The sequence below is a fragment of the Anomaloglossus baeobatrachus genome, chromosome 3 (genome assembly GCF_048569485.1).
Source record: "Anomaloglossus baeobatrachus isolate aAnoBae1 chromosome 3, aAnoBae1.hap1, whole genome shotgun sequence".
NCBI lineage: Eukaryota > Metazoa > Chordata > Amphibia > Anura > Aromobatidae > Anomaloglossus > Anomaloglossus baeobatrachus.
Genome location: NC_134355.1, coordinates 324,455,084 through 324,474,528, shown reverse-complemented (window position 1 = coordinate 324,474,528; position 19,445 = coordinate 324,455,084). Strand labels below are relative to the sequence as shown.

General features: G+C 45.8%; 1 protein-coding gene across 1 annotated transcript in view; it reads left to right on the top strand.

The window, feature by feature from the left end:
- Positions 1-2,405: 2,405 nt before the first annotated feature.
- The window catches only part of RPF2 (ribosome production factor 2 homolog), a 42,889-nt gene continuing 25,849 nt past the window's right edge, over positions 2,406-19,445 (top strand). The window contains exons 1-6 of the mRNA XM_075338339.1: positions 2,406-2,511; positions 4,821-4,953; positions 8,664-8,701; positions 9,740-9,779; positions 12,322-12,403; positions 17,249-17,325. Of these exons, the coding sequence (XP_075194454.1) occupies positions 2,489-2,511; positions 4,821-4,953; positions 8,664-8,701; positions 9,740-9,779; positions 12,322-12,403; positions 17,249-17,325 (393 nt within the window). The 5' untranslated portion in view covers positions 2,406-2,488. The remainder of the gene's footprint in view (positions 2,512-4,820; positions 4,954-8,663; positions 8,702-9,739; positions 9,780-12,321; positions 12,404-17,248; positions 17,326-19,445) is intronic.

Genomic DNA, 19,445 nt, shown 5'->3' with positions numbered 1-19,445 from the left:
TCACTTTTTTTATTAATGGAGTGTGTACAGTCATGGCCAAAAGTTTTGAGAATGCTACAAATATTAATTTTTACAAAGTCTACTGCTTAAGTTTTTCTAATGGCAATTTGCATATACTCCAGAATGTCATAAAGAGTGATCAGCTTAACAGCAATTACTTGCAAAGTCAATATTGGCTAAGAAAATGAACTTTAACCCCCAAAACACATTTCAACATCATTGTATTCCTGCCTTAAAAGGAGCAGCTAACATTGTTTTAGTGATTGTTCCATTAACACAGGTGTGGGTGTTGATGAGGACAGGGCTGGCGATCAATCAGTCATGATTAAGTAAGAATGACACCACTGGACACTTTAAAAGGAGGCTGGTGCTTGGTATCATTGTTTCTCTTCAGTTAACCATGGTTATCTCTAAAGAAACACGTGCAGCCATCATTGCTCTGCACAAAAATGGCCTAACAGGGAAGAGTATCGCAGCTACAAAGATTGCACCTCAGTCAACAATCTATCGCATCATCAAGAACTTCAAGGAGAGAGCTTCCATTGTTGCCAAAAAGGCTCCAAGGCGCCCAAGAAGGACCAGCAAACGCCAGGACCGTATCTTAAAACTGTTTCAGCTGCGGGATCGGACTACCAGCAGTGCCGAGCTAGCTCAGCAATGGCAGCAGGCTGGTGTGAGCGCTTCTGCACGCACTGTGAGGCGGAGACTGCTTGAGCAAGGCCTGGTTTCAAGGAGGGCACCAAAGAAGCCACTTCTCTCCAGAAAAAACATCAGGGACCGACTGATATTCTGCAAAAGGTACACGTAACATCCCGCCCACCTCCTTCATTCCTCATTGCCGGCGGCCGCAGGTAAGGTGAGGCTCCTCGTTCCTGCGGTGTCACACATAGCGATGTCTGCTGCTGCAGGAACGACGAACAACATCGTACCTGTAGCAGCAACGATATTTGGGAACTGGACAGCATGTCAACAAGCAACGATAAAGTGAGTATTTTTGCTCGTTAGTGGTCGCTCATATGTGTCACACGCAACGACATCGCTAACGAGGCCGGATGTGCGTCACGAATTCCGTGACTCCAACGACATCGCATTAGCCATGTCGTTGCGTGTAAAGCGGCCTTATGAAGCGGTCACGCTCAGGTCTGGAGACATGTGGTGGTCCGTGCATTACGATCTGACATTGGACCCAACTGCACGGACGTCTGAAAGATGCCTAAGAAATCATCATTGAGGGAAGTACATCATCCAGTGTAATAAGGACACGTTGTGTGCGGTAATTGTGGTCAGCATGTTTCAACGTGCGATTAAATGCTGCCAATCAGCTTCCATGTTGCTGATCAATGTTTTTCTTGTGTGCAAAAAAAATAAAATAATTTTTTTGCTGTAATGTTACGAAAATTAAAGACAAAGGTACTTGCCTTTGGCCATGATTTGTACAAAAGTGTGTAAAAGCGCGGCTACAGTCATTGCTCACAGCATCTAGAGTAGCAACAGTAAGTACGCTCTGGCAGTTTGACTGAAAGCCAGCTCAGAAGTGCATCTGTACAGTCAGCTGTCAGTCAAAATGCTGGGGTGTGTTTACTGCTGCCGCTCTCGGTGCTGTGAGCAATGACTGTAACCGCCCTGGCACACCTGCATGACTGAAAGGATGGGGTTAGATACAGGGCTCAGAGTAGGGTATTAAAAATGATGAGATTAGAGTTCAGAGTAGGGTATCACACATGATGGGACTGGATGCATGGCCCTACAGAATCTCACACGTCAATCAAGTGACCACAGAATTGTGAGTGTGTAATGCACACACTGTCATGATTCCCCACGTGAGATGGGCGCTCACATGACTGCAGAATTTTGTGTGATGCACACAGTGTCACGATTCCCCATGTGAGGATGGCGCTCACATGACTGCAGAATTGTGTGTGATGCGCACACTGTCACGATTCCCCATGTGAGGTGTGTATACATGATTGTATATGATTTCCATACTAGTCTTAGTAGAAGAGAATTCAGAGATATGGAGGAGTCTTGTTGCACAAGTATGGACGTCGCACACTAGTTCCCTTGTGCCGAATGAAGAATGAGGATCTCTGCAGTGTGAAGCAGCAATGTCCAACCACTGGTGAGGGCACCACGACAGGCCTTGCAATGAGGGCATCGTGCCTGGCACTAGACCGAGTACCCTGCCTCTATAGGAGGCTGCACACATTTCTGTTTTCTTCTGACACTGAAGATTTAGTAATAATAAAAGGGCATCCACCAAGAAAGAAGAAAAGACATGTGGCTCCAACACTGCAGCTGTCATGCCTCCGCCTGGCCGCTAGGCGTCACCATACAGTTTGCGGTCCCTCACATCTCCTACACAGGCATAACACGTTTCCATCATTCCGGTTTGATGACGCGAGAAATGCGCCGGGGTAACGTGACGTCATCAACCTGGGCGGAAGAGGGAAGTTCTGTGGAGTAAACACGTGTGTGGAGGATAGCCACGATGTCCGAGTTAGACCGTGTGGTGTGAGTATCCTCCGTGCTTTACCTGCGGTGTCCCCTATTATCCGGCCTGCCCTCGTGCTGTACCTGCGGTGTCCCCTATTATCCAGCCTGCCCTCGTGCTGTACCTGCGGTGTCCCCTATTATCCGGCCTGCCTCGTGCTGTACCTGCGCCCCTGTCACTGGCGGTCTCCCCTATTATCCGGCCTGCCTTGTGCTGTACCTGCGCCCCTGTCACTGGCGGTCTCCCCTATTATCCAGCCTGCCCTCGTGCTGTACCTGCGCCCCTGTCACTGGCGGTCTCCCCTATTATCCAGCCTGCCTTGTGCTGTACCTGCGCCCCTGTCACTGGCGGTCTCCCCTATTATCCAGCCTGCCTTGTGCTGTACCTGCGCCCCTGTCACTGGCGGTCTCCCCTATTATCCAGCCTGCCTTGTGCTGTACCTGCGCCCCTGTCACTGGCGGTCTCCCCTATTATCCAGCCTGCCTTGTGCTGTACCTGCGCCCCTGTCACTGGCGGTCTCCCCTATTATCCAGCCTGCCCTCGTGCTGTACCTGCGCCCCTGTCACTGGCAGTCTCCCCTATTATCCAGCCTGCCCTCGTGCTGTACCTGCGCCCCTGTCACTGGCGGTCTCCCCTATTATCCGGCCTGCCTCGTGCTGTACCTGCGCCCCTGTCACTGGCGGTCTCCCCTATTATCCAGCCTGCCCTCGTGCTGTACCTGCGCCCCTGTCACTGGCGGTCTCCCCTATTATCCGGCCTGCCTTGTGCTGTACCTGCGCCCCTGTCACTGGCGGTCTCCCCTATTATCCAGCCTGCCCTTGTGCTGTACCTGCACCCCTGTCACTGGCGGTCTCCCCTATTATCCAGCCTGCCCTCGTGCTGTACCTGCGCCCCTGTCACTGGCGGTCTCCCCTATTATCCGGCCTGCCTTGTGCTGTACCTGCGCCCCTGTCACTGGCGGTCTCCCCTATTATCCAGCCTGCCCTCGTGCTGTACCTGCGCCCCTGTCACTGGCGGTCTCCCCTATTATCCAGCCTGCCCTCGTGCTGTACCTGCACCCCTGTCACTGGCGGTCTCCCCTATTATCCGGCCTGCCCTCGTGCTGTACCTGCGCCCCTGTCACTGGCGGTCTCCCCTATTATCCGGCCTGCCTTGTGCTGTACCTGCGCCCCTGTCACTGGCGGTCTCCCCTATTATCCAGCCTGCCCTCGTGCTGTACCTGCGCCCCTGTCACTGGCGGTCTCCCCTATTATCCGGCCTGCCTTGTGCTGTACCTGCGCCCCTGTCACTGGCGGTCTCCCCTATTATCCAGCCTGCCCTCGTGCTGTACCTGCGCCCCTGTCACTGGCGGTCTCCCCTATTATCCAGCCTGCCCTCGTGCTGTACCTGCGCCCCTGTCACTGGCGGTCTCCCCTATTATCCGGCCTGCCTTGTGCTGTACCTGCGCCCCTGTCACTGGCGGTCTCCCCTATTATCCAGCCTGCCCTCGTGCTGTACCTGCGCCCCTGTCACTGGCGGTCTCCCCTATTATCCAGCCTGCCCTCGTGCTGTACCTGCACCCCTGTCACTGGCGGTCTCCCCTATTATCCGGCCTGCCCTCGTGCTGTACCTGCGCCCCTGTCACTGGCGGTCTCCCCTATTATCCGGCCTGCCTTGTGCTGTACCTGCGCCCCTGTCACTGGCGGTCTCCCCTATTATCCAGCCTGCCCTCGTGCTGTACCTGCGCCCCTGTCACTGGCGGTCTCCCCTATTATCCAGCCTGCCCTCGTGCTGTACCTGCGCCCCTGTCACTGGCGGTCTCCCCTATTATCCGGCCTGCCTTGTGCTGTACCTGCGCCCCTGTCACTGGCGGTCTCCCCTATTATCCAGCCTGCCTTGTGCTGTACCTGGACCCCTGTCACTGGCGGTCTCCCCTATTATCCAGCCTGCCCTCGTGCTGTACCTGCGCCCCTGTCACTGGCGGTCTCCCCTATTATCCAGCCTGCCCTCGTGCTGTACCTGCGCCCCTGTCACTGGCGGTCTCCCCTATTATCCAGCCTGCCTTGTGCTGTACCTGCGCCCCTGTCACTGGCGGTCTCCCCTATTATCCAGCCTGCCTTGTGCTGTACCTGCGCCCCTGTCACTGGCGGTCTCCCCTATTATCCGGCCTGCCTTGTGCTGTACCTGCACCCCTGTCACTGGCGGTCTCCCCTATTATCTGGCCTGCCTTGTGCTGTACCTGCACCCCTGTCACTGGCGGTCTCCCCTATTATCCATCCTGCCCTCGTGCTGTCATTCTGCATAGTCACTGATGTATCGACTCCTAGTAACCATCCAATTTGTATTACAGGAAGCCGAAAACAAGGAGATCAAAGAGATTTCTTCAGCACAGGGAGCCGAAGCTGACTGAGAATGACAAAAACACCATGCTTATTAAGGGGGGCAATGCCAATATGACTGTCACCCAAGCACTGAAAGACCTGGTATGTGCAGCAATGTTCTTTCCCCTAAGTCTAAAGGCAGTGTGCTTGTTACACGTCAGACATGTTAAAGGGTTGTTGCCTTTTACCAAAGTTACTTGTTGGATCCGCTGAGCTCAGTGATTAGCTGCAGTGCTATTGACATGACGTCACCGCTGCAACTGATCTCCAGAGATCTGGAGAAGCTGCGGACACACAGCACCGAACCCGCAGCATAAGAATGTAGGAAAAGTATGATGAAAGGGGGCAGCACCTTGAATAGGTAGCTCGTGCTTGTCCTGAGATCAGTCGATTGATGGCAGTTACTTTCAGCTCCAATATATGAAGGGGTCACATAGTAAAACCAGAACTGGCTCTTCCTACATTATCGGGGTTATTGGGGGCCCTTTGAAGTGGGCTCTTAAAAGGAATCTGTTAGGAGGCTTATCCTTATAGTAGGGTTGATCCTACTGTCATGCAGGCCATAGGAAGCTGAATAAAATGATATTTTGAGATCTGTGATCCGATGTTTTCTTATGTAAGTGAGCTGCTAAGATCCATGGGCTGGACATAGATCTCACTAAGAATCTACCTCCAGAGCTTATTGTAAATCAAAGGTGAAATTACCAGTGTGAGACATGTAGATCAGGAAAGCAGACTGTCAGTCATTACATGTCTCACACTGGTGATTTTCATTTAAAAGCATCCATGGAGGCAGATTCTCAGGGAGATCTGTGTCCAGCCCGTAGATCTTAAAGGGAACCTGTCATCTGCTGGGCTGTCAGATATGGTTTGATCCGATGGGCATTACTGCTCTTTAGTCCGGTGCCGCCTCTATCCTTGCAATCACCATACTCCTTGCTTCGTGTGGATGACGTGTCCTAAGTCACCAGAACCAAGAGCAGCGACACCCATCGGATCAGACTGCCCCACAGGTGTTTAGGTGATAGGATCCCTTTAACAGCTCATTTACATACAAGAAAAATGTGGATTTCTTTGTTAAAAGACATTGGATCGCAGACCTACATGCCCATATAGACAGTTTAAGAGGGTGGATCCTACTCACAGATTCCCTTTAAGGCTCCTTTCACATAGCCATGTCTCCGGTACGTGTGACGTTTGTTTTCACACGTATTGGAGACATGGGCACGTGTAGACCCATTAAAATCAATGGGCTTTCCCATGGACCATGTGTCCGTGTGGAGCATACATGTGTCTGTGTGCTCCACATGGCGACATGTCAGTTTTTCTCCGGCAGCACAGGTGTCACACGGACCGCACACTTATGTGCATCTGTGTGACATCAGTGTGACACGTACCGGAGAAAACCACGTGTTTGAGAAATAAAATACTTTTCTATATTCACCAGTCTCCACCACTGATGTCTCCAGTACTGCGCTCACTTGCTTTTGATCCTCACTCATTGCATATGCACTACACTGAGGACCGGAAGCAGCAGCAGCGCCGGACACAGCGGCAACATGGACAGGTAAGTATAGAAGTTTATGCTGTCCGTGTGCTATGCAGATGTCACACGTATAGCACACTGACAGCACACACGCTGAGCACAGACGCTGAGCACACACGGACTGTGCAAAATATGTGTTTTGCACGGACGTGTGAAAGAGGCCTAAAATAGATGCATTCAGATTGACGGATCTTGGTTTTTAATGAATGTCAATCACCTAGATTCAAGTTGATCAGCTCTTTTACACAGGCTGAAAAAAGCTGATGGTGGCAGTACGAGCTTTATCAGTTCTAGCCCCACACAGCATTATGGTGTCTGCAGCCCATTGGTTATGACGCGCTGCCGATAAATGAATCATCCAATCACCAAGCAAATGAGATTTATGCTTGTACATCGGACTGTCGCTTTTACATAGGCTAATGAGCATTCAGTCACACCCTCGGCCTGTCTATTGGCGCATGATGATGTGTCCGAGCACTTTGTGACAAGTACACTTTAAAGGCCGACACTGTGGCGTTACCTGTTGCAGAAGCCATGACGACATTCTGATGGATATTATTGTTTTGAGTCCATCAGGTTTCCAAATCTCACAGTACAGAATAGCACTGCAGTATCCTGATGGGCAGAGAGCGACAGACGCTAGTGATAACAAAGCCTCGTGATTTTGCTTTATTCAAATAGTCAGCTCCATCTCGTTGGTGTTCCTATGCCCAAATTAGAAATTCTAAGATGTTGAGCTGTTGTTCTGATACAGTTGAATAATTCCATATAATTTATTGTCTTTAGTCTCTAGACAATAGTGGTGGACCGCATACAGCTCAGTCAGTCTGCATTGGTCGTTTTTACTCTAGTCACAATGGGATATTAGTGGTGGTGTCAGCGAGTCATTGGTACTCGGGGCCGAGGAGCAGGAAGACATGTACGAACTCCGGCTTCAGAATTACGTTATGGAATATTAGTGTATTATTTCTGAAACACTTGCTGCATTTTGTTTCTCGCAGTCATCTAAAAGGATTCTTTTTCTGTGAAAAAAAGTATTCCAATAAATTGTTTCTTGTTCTATATGAATAACTTGAATTTTATACAATGGTGATGAAAACCCCAATGTTATTTATTACAGTAATTTTATTAGTAATATCACACAAGCTATGAAGGAGTCAGATGTTTGGCTTTTAGTTATGGTAGGACTCAAGCCAGACTTTCTGTCATGCGAAACTAAATTTTTGGATTTCTCTGCTACAGGGCCCTTTTTGCAGTCATTTACTCGTGTGTGTGTGTGTGTGTGTGTGTGTGTGTGTGTGTGTGTGTGTGTGGCGCGCATCGGACTGGCTACCGGAGGAATCTCCAGTATTACCAGGCCTGGCCTCGGTTATCTGCACTGAACTTCAGAGCTCTCACCTGATGTCCAGAGTGCAGCCTAGATTGAACTCGGGGTTTGTAGGACTGAACCGGAAACACTGAGTGATTCCTCGGCGATTGCGGTTCAGTTCATGATGGTTGCAATCCAGAGCTCACGTGACAGCTCCGGAGTGCAGCCCGGCCTGTCTGCAGCTGTCATGAACTGAACCACAATTGCCGGGGATTCAATCACTCAGTGCTCGCTGTTCAGTCCAGGCTGCACTCCGGAGCTCAGGGAAGAGCTCCGGTAACCGCGGCCAGTCCTGGTATTGCTGGAGATTCCTCCAGCAGCCAGTCTGACGCTGTGTGTACACACATCTTCTTGTATCCACTGTTTGTTAAAATTTGTGTGCTTCCAGCCTTGGTCTGTATACTGCATGAGTTAACGCCAGCTCTCTATGGCCATGTGCACACATTAAGTATTTGGTGAGTTTCTACCTCAGTATATGTAAGACCACATGTGCACACATTGCATATTTGGTGAGCTTTTTACCTCAGTATATGTAAGGCCACGTGCACACGTTGAGTATTTGGTGAGTTTTTTTACCTCAGTATATGTAAGGCCACTTGCACACATTGAGTATTTGGTGAGTTTTTTACCTCAGTATTTGTAAGAGAAAACCAGGAGTAGGTAAAAATACAGAAGTGGTGATCATGTTTCTATTATACTTTTCCTCTGACTGTTCCACTCCTGTTTTTTCTGACAAACACTAAGGTAAAAAACTCAGTAAATACTCAGTATGTGTACATAGCCTTATATATACTGAGCTAAAAACCTCACCAAATACTCGGTGTGTGCACATAACTGCTTATAAACTGATAAGCTACAAATCAGTTTAATCTATCATGGACTAATTTTGTTTTTCAGCACTTATTGAAAAAGCCAAACTGTGTGACGTATAAAAAGTAAGTTATAAAATTGTGTATACATGTTTTCTATATACCTATTTGGGTTCTATGTTTGTGTCCTTTGAGTCCACACGTTCATGCATCTAACACATGTGTGAAGGTCCATATGGCCACCATTGTGTCCCTGTGTGTGTTCAGCGTGTTCTATCCAAATGATATCTGGTTAGCACAGAGACAGGATGAACTTGTGTACTTACCTCTCTCTGGCGGTGCTGTTACTTCCGGGTCCGCGGTCAGTGCAGTGAATATTTATGAGCATAATAAGTGGGCCCGGAGGCAGGTAAGTTATAAAAATTATTCTTTTTTTTTTTTTTTTTTTTTTTTTTTTTTTAAGGCAAGGGAAAGGTATAGTCTCCGGTACGAGTCATATGGCTCACATCGGTGTGCGGTCCGTGTGACACTCTTGCTGTCGGAAAAACCTGACATGTCGCTGTGTAGAGCACACTGACGTGTGTGCGCTCCACATGGACATACGGTCCATGTGAAAACATGGACGTGTGCACAGGTCCATTGATTTTAATGGGTGTACGTGTGTCCATGTCTCCAGTACGTGTAAAAATGGACGTCACACGTACTGGACTCACTGATGTGTGAAGGAGGCCTTGCATACATAAATGCAGACATACAAACTGTATATCATAGGTGTTCTGTCTGACCACACAAGTAATGAATTGCGTAAATCCTGGGCTCAGAGCTCTGTCACTTTGGCTGGCAATGTCATCCTGAATTCTACTTTCATTAATTTCTACATTTTTATCACTTTACCATTTCTTACTGGGTGCAAAAGCACATTACAAATGACCATGAGATCCCAGTCTGTTGTTCTGATGGGGCCAGCCAATGATTGCCCTGTCACCCCATGAGAATGACCAGCAGCTTACCTGACCTATGGTACATTGTTGGGGATAATACATACTAGCTTTAAGTTATGTTGTGATCTGTATCTACACTTGTATCTATTTGTCATTACTTGCATGATTTTACAATATTTTATTTGTGGTGTTCTTATATAACTCAGGAATTGTATCTTTTTAGGAAAAATATGACCAGGCCTTTTGAAGATCCAACCTCCCTGGTAAGTCCCAACGAATGACTGCAAGTTTTAAATGTATTCTCAAGTGAAATTCGTTTTCCTCAATTCTAAGTATGAGATGTATTTTGATTGCATACGTCCAGGGCCACACACAGAAATCATATAGCGCTACTGATTTCTTTAAAGCGCACCAATCACCAGGATTTTGCTATATAACCTAAAGCCAGTGCTATACTGGCACTATCAGGCTCAATCTCTACTTACCTTTAGTTGTCAGATTGGATGTATAGGTTTTGAAACGCTTGCAAAATGAGTAGTTTTTTAATTGGCAGCAGCTGCTGATCAGCTAATAGCTGGGGTGGGTATTCATAGTGGTTCCTGCATGTCTGTCCTCCCACTATCTATTATTTATGCTAATTCCATTTTAGAAGATTGTGGCTATAAATCATGGTGGCTAAAAGGACCTGTGCTGATGTCATACCCATGTGATCAGAAGGGGCGGGGCCTCAGCCAACAAATATAATATTGCTTCCTGGTATCAGCTATGTTGGCTGAGTCCCCGCCCCTTCTGATCACATGGGTATGCCATTAGCACTGATCCTTTTAGCCAACATGATTTAGCCACAACCATTAGTAAAATACTTCTATAATGGAATTAGCATAAATAAGTGGGAGGACACACAGGCAAGGGGGGCGGGAATTGCTATTGCTATTAGTAGCTGCTGTCACTCAAAAAACTTCATTTTACAAACTTTACTTGCCTGTATTTCAAAACATATACATCCTAGCTGACAACTAAAGGTATGTATAGAATCAGCATGATAGTGCCCGTATAGCACTGGCTTAAAGTTATATAGGAAAATCCTAGTGATTGGTGTGCTTCAAAGGGTACCATGTGGATCCCTTTCCAGCCTGACCTGATATCTGTCATGAACATACACATATTGGATGGTTTAGTTGACACAGAATCCATAAAAGACCTTTTGAGTATCACCCTGGGGTTTTACTTATTAGGAATCTTGGCCTGAAATTCGTTGTTATTACTCTGACCATGCAGCTGTAGTGCCAAATGCACAATTGTGCCTCCACGACTGTTGTCAGGTCATATGGGAGATTTTCCTAGCATTACACTATATGTCACTCTCTATCTTCAACACTTTTGATAGCTGATGTTGTTTTACTCAATTTTTTGCCTCAAATGTGAAAGTGTGAGCGAAAATGAATTGTGTGCATACACCTTAACCCCTTAACGACCGCGGGCAGTAAAATTATGTCCTAAATGTCATAATGTTACTGCCCGCGGTCCTCCGGCGGCAGCATGCTGCGATCGGCGCACATCTCAGCTGATTTTCACAGCTGAGATGTGTGCCTGCTAGGCACGAGCAGAATCGTTATCTGCTCGTGCCGATTAACCCCTTAAATGGCGCTGTCAATACGTGACAGCGCCATTATAAGCGCGATCGTGGTAAACTTTTACTTACCGCCCGATACCGGAAGTCAAGTGACGCTATCACGTGACTTCCGATAGTTGTCATGGTAGCACAGGGTCATGTGATGACTCCTTTACTACACATGACTTGCTCTCACTTTCGCTGTGCCAGCGGCACAGCAAAAGAGAGAGAGAGCGTATCTGCTGTTTACAGCTGTGTAGCTGTGATCAGCAGATACTGCAGAGCGATCGGATTGCTGATCGCAATAGCCCCCTAGGGGGACTAGTAAAATAAAAAAAAGTTAAAAAAAAGTTTTAAAAAATTTAAAAAAAACCTAAAAGTTCAAATCACCCCCCATTCACCCCATTGAAAATTAAAGGGTTAAAAAAATATACACACTTTTGGTATCGCCGCGTTCAGAAACGCCCGATCTATCAAAATATAAAATCAATTAATCTGGTCAGTATACGGCGTAGTGGCAAAAAAATTCCAAACGCCAAAACGACGTTTTTTTGTTGCCACAACTTTTGCGCAAAATGCAATAAGAGGCGATTAAAACGTAGCATCTGCGCAAAAATGGTACCGTTAAAAACGTCAGCTTGAGACGCAAAAAATAAGCCGTCACTGAGCCATAGATCCCGAAAAATGAGAACGCTACAGGTCATGGAATATGGCGTAAAACGTGCGCCACTTTTTTCGGACAAACTTCCGATTTTTTTTTTTTTTAACCCTTTATATAAAAGTAAACCTATACATGTTTGGTGTCTACGAACTCGCACTCACCTGAGGCATCACACCCACACATCAGTTTTACCATATAGTGAACACAGTGAATAAAATATCTCAAAAACCATAGTGCTATCGCACTTTTTTTGCAATTTTTCTGCATTTGGAATTTTTTTGCCGTTTTCCAGTACACTATATGGTAAAACTGATGGTTTCATTTAAAAGTACAACTCGTTCTGCAAAAAATGAGCCCTCACATGATCATATTGACTGAAAAATAAAAAAGTTACGTCTCTCAGAAAAAGAATGGCGAAAAAAAAAAACGGAAAGCAAAAAATCGGCCGATCGTGAAGGGGTTAATTTACTTATTACATTACAAATTGTATTAGCATCAATATATATATTCTTCAGCTATTTTCTTTTTATAGGAGTTTTTTGCTAAGAAATCCGACTGTTCATTATTCGTGTTTGGGTCTCATAATAAGAAGCGTCCTAACAACTTGATCTTTGGTAAGCGGACTCTATATGTAGATTGCTCTCTATAAAATGTAATAGTTTAAAGTGGGTACCTAAACTTACGCCATTCAGTATTATGTGTATACATATTATGCCATACCCTGAGCTTTCACAGGCGTGACTGCAGTTTGCAATGTCATGTCTGCTCTCTATCTGAAACTTAACCTTTCCAAAACTGAACTTCTGCTTTTCCCTCCATCTCCCAACCTTCCTAAACCTGACATCTCCCTCTCTGTGTGTGGCACAACGATAAGTCCTAGGCTGCAGGCCCGCTGTCTGGGTGTTATACTTGACACTGATCTCTCCTTCACCTCCCACATACAATCTCTTGCCAGCACCTGCCGCTTGCACCTCAAGAACATCTCTAGAATCTGCCCCTTTCTCACAAGGGAAACGACAAAAACCCTCACCATGGCCCTGATCCACTCTCGCCTTTACTACTGTAACTCTCTATTAATTGGTCTCCCCCTAACTAGACTCTCCCCTCTACAGTCCATCCTTAATGCAGCAGCCAGGGTCACCTATCTGGCTAACCGCTACTCGGATGCCTCTGCTCTTTGCCAGTCCTTGCACTGGCTGCCCATATATCACAGGATCCAATTCAAACTGCTTGTTCTCACCCACAAAGCTCTCCACAGTGCAGCACCCCCCTACATCTCCACCCTCCTCTCTATCATCCCACCCGTTCTCTACGCTCTGCAAATGACTTTTGACTAACATCCACACTAATTCGAACCTCCCACTCCCGAATCCAAGACTTCTTCCGAGCTGCACCAAACCTCTGGAACGCTCTACCCCAAGAAGTTAGGACAAATCACAACTTACTCAGCTTCAGACGCTCCCTAAAAACGCATCTTTTTAGGGCGGCCTATCACACTCCCTAGCCAAACTAATTTCACCTAATCCCTCTACAACTTCTCAGAACATAACCCCACGTCAGACTCCATGGCACCCAAATGCATCTCAAGGCTCTGGCCAACTGGTCCAGGAAGCCATTATCTATCCCCCATGAGATGGCTGGATTGTCATTGTAAATAAGCATATGTACTTTGCCCCTCCCCCCATCTCATTGTAGATTGTAAGCTCTCACGAGCAGGGTTGCCATTTTTCCCTTTAAATATTGTATCTTCTATAATTGTTACTTGTTTGTATATGTATATGTATATGATATGTATATGTATATGAGCCTCCTGAATTGTAAAGCGCTGCGGAATATGTTGGCACTATAGAAATAAAGATTATTATTATTATTAGATGCCATTTATGATCAACTCCGTGTACCTGAAATGATACCAAACTGCCCCATGTCAAACTACCCACCAATTTTCAGCCAAAAACTAGAGAAAAGGGTGGAAACCAATGAAAAATGTCTGTATACTAAATAATGAATTATTTTATATCCATCACCCAAACTCAAAAATTAATATGGTTATAAGAAGGTTCCAATAGAATAATCAAACCGATTTAACAGAAAAAAGTACCAGAAGTCAAAGTAAAATAAGAATAATCTTTATTGTGAAAACTTAAAATAAGAGGGTGTCATGACAGAATGGTACACAAGATGGCAGCGCCAATCAATAGGAGGAGATGGGGGGGGAATCATCAAATGAGAAAAGATGTATAAAAAGTATACAAAGCCAGATCCCAATATAAAAGTGCCCAAAGAAAATAGATGTGGCTATATTATGAGGCAATGGACGTACTGATAACAAAACAACAAAATAATCAGTGTAAAAACGGTGAACCTAACCTGTTGATATCTCCTCCTGCTGGAATGGCGCCACCCGCTACCCAACGCACATTTCGGCAGAAGTCCTGACAAAGACTAGTGTGTGCTGTGATTTTTTTTTTCCCCCACAATGACCATTGACTTACCCTGGTCAGTGAGCGTCTGTGGGGTCTGCTGTGCACATAGACCAAAATTGTAGGCATGTTAGGAGAACTGATGAGACCTCTAAGAAGTCTGTTGTCTGTGTATCAGCTGCCAATAGGCTGATTAATTCAACCAAATACTAATCCCTGCAAGAATCAAAGGAATTTCCTTGCAGCAAGTTAATGGTGTAGACTATAAAGAGCCACTTTTTTAGTATGAAGTAGAGGGAGGGCTTTGGCATATGATTATTTATTAGGTGCGCGCCGTATCTACACTATATAGACAAAAGTATTTGGGGACACAAGTTTATTGCTGAATTCAGGTTTTGTATTCCGTTCCAATGCCGCAGATGGCTAATATTAATCTCCTATTAGTCCATGTAGTCTGTCGTTACAATTATTGTGTGTGGTCCTGTAATAGCAGCCACCATTGTAATAAATCAGTTTATGAAGTTTCTTCCCTCTAAAATATTCCCTCATGAGCGGAGTGGTATTATTGAAAAGTGGAAACATTTATGAACCACAGCACCTCATCCATGACATGACAAGAGCGGGGTCACTGAGTGCACAAAAATTTGAAACGCCCTGCTGAATCAATAACTGCAGAGCTCCAAACCTCCACTGGCATTTTCAGTACAAAAACTGCCCAAGAAGCTGATAGCTGTAAGCCTTGCATCACCAAGTGCAATGCCAAGTGTCAGATGGAGTGGTGTAAAGCACACTATCCCTGGTCTCTGGAGCAGTGGAAATGTGTTCTGTGGAGTGATGAAACACACTCCTCTATCTAGCCATCTGATAGACAAGTCTGGGTTTGCTGAATGCCAGGAGAATGTTAGCTGCCTGACTACATTGTGACATCTGTAAAGTTTGGTGCAAGAGGTACTGTGTTTTTCGTTTTATAAGACGCACCCCAAATTTGGAGGGAAAAAAAGGTAAAAAAAAATAAATAAATAAAAAAAATCTTTATTTTTATATAGCGCTAACATATTCCGCAGCGCTTTACATACATCAGGAACACTGTCCCCATTGGGGCTCACAATCTAAATTCCCTATCTGTATGTCTTTGGAGTGTGGGAGGAAACCCACGCAAACACGGGGAGAACATACAAACTCCTTGCAGATAGTGTCCTTAGTGGGATTCGAATCTAGGACCTCAGTGCTACAAGACTGCAGTGCTAACCACTGAGCCACCGTGCTGCCCTAAAATGTGATGTCTGTTTTATAATCTGGTGGTGTCTTACCAGGGAGAGGGGGCAGCAGTGGAGTGGAGGTCACAGGAGGCAGGGGCGGTACTAGAGTACTGAAATACTGCCAATAGTATAGAGGTGGCCAGGATACTCCCTGCAGGTGCTGCTCTGTGCGGGGTCGGTGATGCCGCTCTGCTCTGTGCGAGGGGCGGTGAGTCACCAGCCATTCTAAAGATGTTGGTGGTGAGCGCTTCAAACAATGGTGGTCGGAGTCGGCGCGTGCGCAGATGAGCTTGAGCTCAGAGCTTCATCTGCGCACGCGCTGACCCTAGGCGCCATTATTTGAAACCCTGATCGCCGACATCTTCAGAATGGCCGCACACAGCAGCAGCCAAGCAGAATGAAGCAGCTGAGCAGAACGGAGCAGCCGTTAACAGAACAGAGCGTCCCCACACAGAGAAGAGCGTCGCCACCCGATGCACAGAACAGTGTCGCACAGACCAGCAGCGCTGGCAGCACACCACATAGTATTACCCCTGTCTCCGTTGACCCCCCCCCCCACCCCCCCCCCCCCCCGGTAAGCTACATTTGGATTTTAAGACGCACCCCTCCTTTTCCTCCCAAAGTTTTGGGAGGAAAAGTATGTCTTATGTGAAAAATATGGTGTAATGCTATGGGGTTAGATTTTAGCAGTTGCCTTAGGCCCCTTGGTTACAGTGAGGAGAAACCTTAAGTAGTTATTCCCATCACCAAGATCCTATCCCAATATGCAGTAGGTGTAGTAATAATAATCATAATATTAGCAAATATCTTAAATTAGAAATGTAGTCTAGTTCTTCTGGTTCACGGTGTCGCTTACCTTAGGTGCAGGGCATTGCAGGACCTTAGGCATCTATGGTTCCGACCACACATACAGTCACAGTTAGTTGCTATTAATGGATACCTAAAGTCCTGCAATGCGCTGGACATAAGGTAAGTGACAGTGAATTAGAAGAACTATACTACATTTCTGATTTTGAGGTATTAGCTGTTAAAAGTAGTAATAATAATAATATTACTACACCTACTACATATTAGGATAGGATTTTGGAAATTGGAATACCCCTTTAATGCTTCAGCAAACAAGGACATGCAGGACGATTGTATGTTTCCAACTTTGTGGGAATAGTTTGGGGAAGGATCGTTTCTTTACCAGAGTACATAAACGAAGGTCCATAAAGGCATGGTTGGGTGAGTATGCTGTGAGAGAATTTCACTGGCCACACAGAGCCCTGACCTCAATGTCATCAAACACCTTAGGGACAAACTAAGATGCAGATACTGCGCCAGGTCCTCTCATCCAGCATATTGGTATCTGACCTTTCTTCTGGAATAATGGGCAAAAATTCCTACAGACACTCTGCAAGGTCGTGTAAAGCCTTACCTGAAAAATGGAAGATTCAGTAAGAGAACCAACCCCATATTAATGCCAATAGTGTTCAGCATGGGACATCATATAGACCTGTAGGTCAAATATATAGGTGTCTCATTACTTTTGTCCCTATACTGTCACTTTTAACACAGGTTCTTACAGATTACCTAACATAGTCTGTGTTTGGCAGACGTTACATTCTGATGACTGTAAAGCAAAACTAGGATGCAAAGCATTATAGCAACAAACATTCGATCTTTGGCTAATCATTGATCAGTCTTTCAGCTTTTTCATGTAGTTGAGGTTCGGATTATGCAAATGTTGCCATTTTCTTTTCTCCATGCGACTATATAAATATTTGTTTCCTAGGGCGAATGTTTGATTTTCATGTGCTGGATATGATTGAGCTAGGATTGGAGAAGTTTGTGTCCTTACAAGATGTGAAGGTATGTTTCACCTCTCTGGTTACTGTTTGCTTTTGGTTGGGCGCCTCTTTGTCTTTGTGACTTTTGACATACATTTTCTTTTTCTTTTTGTGTTTCAATAACTTGATAAAGTCCGTTGAAGAGAAATTCAGTTGAACTGCTTTACCTCTTTTAAGTTAACCAAGTGAACCATGCATGCGCTCTAAATCTGTCCCACGTCAAAGCATTACTGAACCCCATTAGGGTCTTCTGAGATTTCTCAAAGACTGGTTACAGGCTAGAAAATTGTATAATGAAAAACACATCAATGATTAATTTAACCCCTTCACGACCGGACGATTTTTCGCTTTCCGTTTTTTTTTTGTTTTGTTTTTTTTCCGCCAGTCTTCTTCTGAGAGACGTAACTTTTTTTATCTATCAGTCAATATAATCATGTGAGGGCTCATTTTTTGCAGAACGAGGCTGTACTTTTTAAATGAAACCTTACGTTTTACCATATAGCGTACTAGAGAACGGCAAAAAAATTCCAAATGTGGAAAAATTGCAAAAAAAAAAGTGTGATAGCACTATTGAGATATTTTATTCACTATGTTCACTATATGGTAAAACTGATGTGTGGGTGTGATGCCTCAGGTCAGTGCGAGTTTGTAGACACCAAACGTGTAAGTTTAGGGGGATTAAAAAAAAAAAATCTGGTTTGTCCGAAAAAAGTGGCGCACGTTTTATGCCATATTCCGTGACCCGTAGCGGTTTCATTTTTCGGGATCTATGGCTCAGTGACAGCTTATTTTTTGCGTCTCAGTCTGCCGTTTTTAACTGTACCATTTTTGCGCAGATCCTATGTTTTGATCGCCTGTTATTACATTTTGCGCAAAATGTGTGGCGACCAAAAAACGTAATTTTGGAATTTGGAATTTTTTTTCCGATACGCCGTTTACTGATCAGATTAATTGATTTTATATTTTGATTGGGCGTTTCTAAACATGGCAATACCAAATATGTATATTTTTTAAATTTTAACCCTTTAATTTTCAATGGGGCGAAAGGGGGGTGATTTGAACTTTTAGGTTTTTTTTTAATTTTTTAGTCCCCCAAGGGGATTATGTGGATCAGGAATCTGATCGCTCTGCCATATCTGTTGATCACAGCTATACAGCTGTAAACAGCAGATATGCTAATTTTCTGTCTCACTCAGCTCCGGGCCGAGTGAAACCGAAAGTAATTCATGTGAGCTACAGGAGTCATCACATGACCCTGTGCTACCAGGACAACCACTGGAAGTCATGTGATCACAATTCGTGACTTCCGGTATTGGCCGGTAAGTAAGTGTTTACCGTTGATGCCGTTATAATGGCGCTGTCACATATTGCCAGCGCCATTTAAAGGGTTAATCGGCACGAGCAGAATCGTTATCTGCTCGTGCCGATTAAGGCTGCTTTCACACCTCCGGTTTTTGCTATGCGGCACAATCCGGCACTTTGCAGGAAAATCGCAACCGGTTTTTTTTGCTGCCGGTTGCGATTTTCCTGCATAGACTTTAATTAGTGCCGCATTGTGCCGCATGGCCTTGCGTCCGGTTTTTGCCGCATGCGGCAGATTTAGCCGATGCGGCGGCCGGATGGAACGTTGCCTGGCACGTTTTTTCGTGCGGCAAAAAAAACCGCATCGCGCCGCATTCGGCCGATGCGGCACATTTTTCAATGCTTGCCTATGGCGGCCGGATGCGGCGCGATGCGGCAATAACCACATCCGGCCGCCGCATGCGGTTTTTGCCACTGCGCATGCTCAGTAGCATGCCGCAAGCGGCAAAAACCGGACTGGCCGCAAAGGAAAAACTTATGCAAAGGATGCGGTGTTTTCACCGCATCCGTTGCATAGCTTGCACAGCCGGATTGAGCCGCACAGCTCAAGCCGGATGTGTGAAAGTAGCCTAACCTAGCAGGCACACATCTCAGCTGTGAAAATCAGCTGAGTACTCACAGCAAAAAAGGGCAACCAGTCCAGTTAGCCCAGGCCAACACATCTAATGCACAAACAGGATGCAGACAAGCCTCTCAACATGATGGACACTTCACAGGTGCAAGGTAAATTGCACACTAGTGGCGCGCATAGGGCACTGTTCACACTTGTATGCGCATGGT